This window comes from Lycium barbarum, chromosome 6 (genome assembly GCF_019175385.1).
Source record: "Lycium barbarum isolate Lr01 chromosome 6, ASM1917538v2, whole genome shotgun sequence".
NCBI classification, from domain to species: Eukaryota; Viridiplantae; Streptophyta; class Magnoliopsida; order Solanales; family Solanaceae; genus Lycium; species Lycium barbarum.
Window position 1 is genome coordinate 123049882 of NC_083342.1, and position 4904 is coordinate 123054785.

The 4904-nt window shown below is 35.7% G+C and overlaps 1 protein-coding gene across 1 annotated transcript; it reads left to right on the forward strand.

Annotated features, from left to right (window-relative positions):
* The first annotated feature begins 2712 nt into the window (after window positions 1-2712).
* On the forward strand, window positions 2713-4561 carry LOC132644569 (uncharacterized). The gene is made up of 5 exons (XM_060361159.1): window positions 2713-2850; window positions 2915-2985; window positions 3088-3733; window positions 3834-3896; window positions 3980-4561. The coding sequence occupies exons 1-5, from the start codon at window positions 2713-2715 to the stop codon at window positions 4559-4561; spliced, it is 1500 nt and encodes a 499-aa protein (XP_060217142.1).
* The last annotated feature ends 343 nt before the right edge of the window (window positions 4562-4904 follow it).

Consider the following 4904-nt stretch of genomic DNA (forward strand, 5'->3'; position numbering starts at 1 on the left):
CATCCTCTAAATAGAAAATAAAGTATATTTTCATGCACTTCGAATTATTTAAATCTCAACGATCAAAATCAGTAACTAATACCGCGTAGGTTTTTCTTTTCTTCTTTCAAGTTAAAATTATATCTTTTTACTTTAAAATACTCTTCTTAAAAAAAAAAACTTATCAACATATTATTAATAAAAATAGGCCCCCCAAAGCCATTGCTGTGGTTGCCTTGCCCTTGAGCCAGCACTGGATACTTTGTGATACTTTTAATGATATGAAACTGAAAAATCGTGTGGGCATGACCTATGTGAGTTACGTTTAGAAGACTATTATAAAAGAAGTAATCTGTCATTTTCTTAATAATAATCTAATTTGATTCTGTCGATAATCTTATGTCATAAGTGTATAAATTAATTCAAATCCATCTAGGTCCTCTTATAGGGAGTGCCTCATTTTGCTTTTATTATGATTAAGATGTATGAATCTTAATATATATTTACAATTAATATGTGCATTGAAATTTAGATAGCTAAATCTGAATATACATCCGAAAATTAGGATGTTGTATTAAGATTAGAATACTAAACAATTAAGACTGTTTTTCTTTCAACACCACAATGTACAAAATTTTATCTTTGTTTTAAAATTAACAAATATAAAATATCAAAATATAAAATTGAACAAAACACTAAATTAATAACAAATATTTTTAAAATATTATATCTTGGTTGGTGGTATGGTGATGGCTAGCTGTGTGGTGGCGGTGGTGCTTATTGGAGATGTTATTGGGTAATGGTAGGATGTAGGTATAGTAACAAGTGGTGATGGTTGGGCGATTTTATGTTGTACTTTTGGGTCACGTGAACATACGATCTCTCCGTAAAATTAGATATTTTATGTATATATTTTTTAAAATTGGTATAATATTAAACGATAGAACACATGCTACAAGAAGGCTAAATGATGCACTTGTTTGAAGGTTGAGTTATTTACCTAGAGGAACTAGGGTTCAATTCCCACTTAATAGATTTTTTTTTGTGATGACTCATATTCTAGAAATCCTAGATTCGCCTCTGGCAGTAGAGGTTGATGGTGGTAGTTGGTGGTGGCGGTTGGTTATTGTTGGATGATAGTGATAACTAACGATGGTGGTCATGAACAAAGATGGTAATTGGCGATATATAATATGGTGCTTATGGTGGTGATTGTCGGTGATTATTAGTTGTTGTTGTTGTTGTAGTAATGGTGGTTGGTGATGATGATTGTAGATGGTGGTTAGTGTTAGTGACAGTTGATTCATGTGGTGATTGGTAATGATGATAGTGGTATGGGCGGTAGTCATAAATGATTATGATGGGCGACAATAATGACGGTAGTTGATAATGGTGGACCATGAAGGTAGCCATGCATGGATGAAATTGGTGAACTACCAATTTTGTAAGAGAAAAGACATGTTTTGGCCTCTGAAATTGGCACGAAAACTCAATTTGGCAATTAAACTTAACTTCTATTTATTTACCCGCCTTAACAAGTTACGTTTTAATTATTTTCCCCCTCTAATGCCCCAGACCAATTGAGGGCTGGGTAGTGTTAGACACGCGCGATTTTATTGGTCCACGTATTTATTTAATTCCCCAACTTATTTTTACCCGTCCCCACTTAAAAAACCCGACCCATCCCAAACAAAATACCCACTACGGTTCCCAATCGTCATTTTCCCCTTTCCAATACAGATCCAAACCTCCAAACCGATCATTGCAAAGTTAAAAATCCAAAAAATACGTAAATCTTGTCGTTTTTGAGTGATATTGAAGATTAGTTATCCACAAAGGTACACGATTGTTGTTGTTCTCGTTAGGGTTTGTCTAGATTTGATGATACTGTTTTTCAGTTGTAAAAAACTTATCTTTAACTTTTTTTTTTGTGTAAATGGTAACTGAATCTTGTAATTTTTCATTTATTTTTAATTTTAGGTTTTGTGAAGAAAATGGACGATGTGTTTGTGACTTTGAGGTTTAACCACGGAGGTAATTTAGAAAAAAAACCTCGTAGTAAGTATGTTAGAGGTAGTGTGCCAGATTATTTTGATGTTGATCTTGATAAATTCTCTTATTTTGAGCTTGTTTACTATGTTAAAGAAATCGGTTATAATGTTTCATCTTGTTGTGTATATATTAGACCACCTAAATGTCGATATTTAGTAGAAGTTAAAAGTGATAGAGATATTATTGGTATTGCACCTCAATTAAAAAATGGAGATATTGTTGTAATTTTTATGACTCATCTTGTTGAGGAACCTATTGTGGTCCCCCCTGCTCTTCCACCTATTACCCTTGTGGGTGGGGAATCTTTTACTGCTTTTGATAACCCCACATGTGAAGATAGAAATGAAAAGGTTGGGGCAGGTGAGGATAGTCAAACATTTGGGGGTAGTGAAGGCTTAGAGTTTCAAGAGGCTACTGGTCTTGATGAACCCTTGGGTGGGACTTCAGCTGTTACTACAGCTACTGCAACTGATGATGATAATGATTGTGACTTAAAAAGTGAGAGTGAATCTGAGGAGTCTGACAATGTAGTGGTAGAGGAAGGTGAAGAAGAAGAATTTGATAGTGATGTCCATGAAGAGGATAGGAATCTAAGGAAAGATAGGGTGGCTCTAAAATAAAAATAAATAAAATAAGGCTAAGAGATCTGAAGAGATAGATTTAGGGCCAAAGGGTGTAGATATGGGACATGATGAATATTTATCTAGTAGTAAGAGTACATTTGAAGGAAAATTGGGTGGGGATGAGCCATTTTATGACTCAGATGATCTAGGTAGCTTTGAAATAGAGACTGATGATGAAATTGATGACGAAGATGTGGTTGAAAAGCCTACTAAAAAACTAAGGAGACCAGAATAGAAATAGAGTTATTTTTTATCCTAAGTGTAGAGAAATAGTTTGGGAGACTGGTCTTGCATTTGAAAGTGCTAAACATTTTAGGAAAGCACTTACTAGGTATGTAGTTCAAGAACATGTAGATTTGGATAAATATGTCAATGAACCAAATAGGGTGAGGGTAAAGTGTACTGCTGGCTGTCCATAATTATTGCTTGCCAGTTTTGATTCTAGAACAAAAGATTTTGTTGTCAAGAATTATAATGTTGTTCACAAGTGCAATGGCACAACAAAGAACAAGTTGGTAAATTCTTTGTATATTTCAGAAAGGTACAAGGACAGAATTATTTGTGAACCTGGCATTAGAATTTTTGAGCTTCAAAATTTAGTAAGAAAGGAATTAGAGGTGTATATTGGTAGGACTGTGGCAAGAAAAGCCAGAAGCATTGTTTTGAAACAAATCATGGGTGACAATGTAGAGGAGTTCAAAAGAATTTTGGATTATAGGGTTGAGCTTTTAAGGACTAATCCAGGTAGCACATGTGTGGTTAGGCTGAGTGAAGAAAATTTTGAAGGTGGAGTAAAAAGGTTTCAGTCCTTTTACATATGTTTTGATGCCATGAAGAAGGCATTCAAGGATGGTTGTAGAAGGGAAATTGGGTTGGATGGGTGTTTTTTAAAAGGTGTTAGTAAAAGGCAAATGCTTGTGGCTGTTTGTAAAGATGGGAACAACCAGATGCTACCACTGGCTTGGGTAGTGGTTGAAGTTGAGAATGCTTTTACTTGGAGATGGTTTGTAAACATTCTAAGGCATGATCTTGAGCTTAGAGATGGGACTGGTTTGACAACTCTTTCAGATATGCAAAAGGTAATGTATTCTTGGTTATTGATTTCTGAATTTTTTTCATTCTCTTTAACTTTTGCTGCTCTACTGTTACCTAAATTTTGTTTTTTACATGTTATTGTAGGGTTTGGATATAGCCATTAAGGATCTGCTGCCAAATGCAGAACAAAGAATGTGTGCAAGACATGTGCTTACTAATTTTTCCAAAAAATGGAAAGGCATAGAGATTAGAAACTGTTATGGAGATGTGCTAACTCCACATATGAGCAGGAGTTTCAACAAAATTTGGATCATATGGAGAAGTTAGGTTATGTAATAAATGGAGATTTGTTGTATTACGACATAGATAGGTGGTCCAAGGTCTACTTTAAATACCTCAGCTGTTGTGATAGTGTTGACAACAACATGGCCGAGAGTTTTAATTCTTGGATTTTTGGGCCAAGGCACAAGACCATTATCACAATGCTTGAGGAAATTAGGGTCAAAATGATGATAAGGGCACGACAACTAAGAGAGTTTTCTGAGACTTGGATAGCAAACATCAACCCAATGGCTTTGAAGGTATTGCAAGAGAATACATCAAAGTCAATGAAGTGTACTCTTGAATGGAATGGTGAATATGGCTTTGAGGTCAAGGACAGCTGGGGTAATAAATTCATAGTAAATCTGAACAGCAATACCTGCACTTGTAGATCTTGGATGCTGAAAGGTACTCCCTGCTGTCATGCCATAGCTGCACCTCATTTCAGAAAATTGGAACCTATTTACTATGTTGCACATTGGTACACTAAGGACACTTACCTTAAAATATACAACTCATTCATTCAACCTGTTACTAATATGGCAATGTGACCAAAGTCAAGCAATCCTCCTGTCCTCCCACCTGAGATTAAAAAGCTGCCAAGTAGGCCAAAAAAGTGTAGAAGAAAGGAGCAGACAGAAAACAAGACAGGGAAGCTGTCAAAAAGAGGTGTTAGAGATGACCTGCAGCTTGTTCCATGCAAAGGGTCACAATAAGAAGGGTTGTACTATGATTCCACAACCTGTCAGAGGCAGAGGAATGGCAATGGGGAGAGGGACAAGTACTAGTTCAACAAGGTCAAGTGTTGGTTCTTCTACAGTACCAAGTAATTCCCAACCAAGTAGAGGAAGGGGAAGACCAAGAGGTTCTACCAAACAGGTAAAAAATTTCCTT

Coding starts and splice junctions, on each gene's coding strand:
- LOC132644569 (XM_060361159.1), top strand. CDS start 2,713: ATGGGACATGATGAATATTTATCTAGTAGTAAGAGTACATTTGAAGGA. Junction 2,986..3,087: donor TTTAGGAAAGCACTTACTAG/GTATGTAGTTCA, acceptor ATTGCTTGCCAG/TTTTGATTCTAGAACAAAAG. Junction 3,897..3,979: donor AAAGAATGTGTGCAAGACAT/GTGCTTACTAAT, acceptor ACATATGAGCAG/GAGTTTCAACAAAATTTGGA.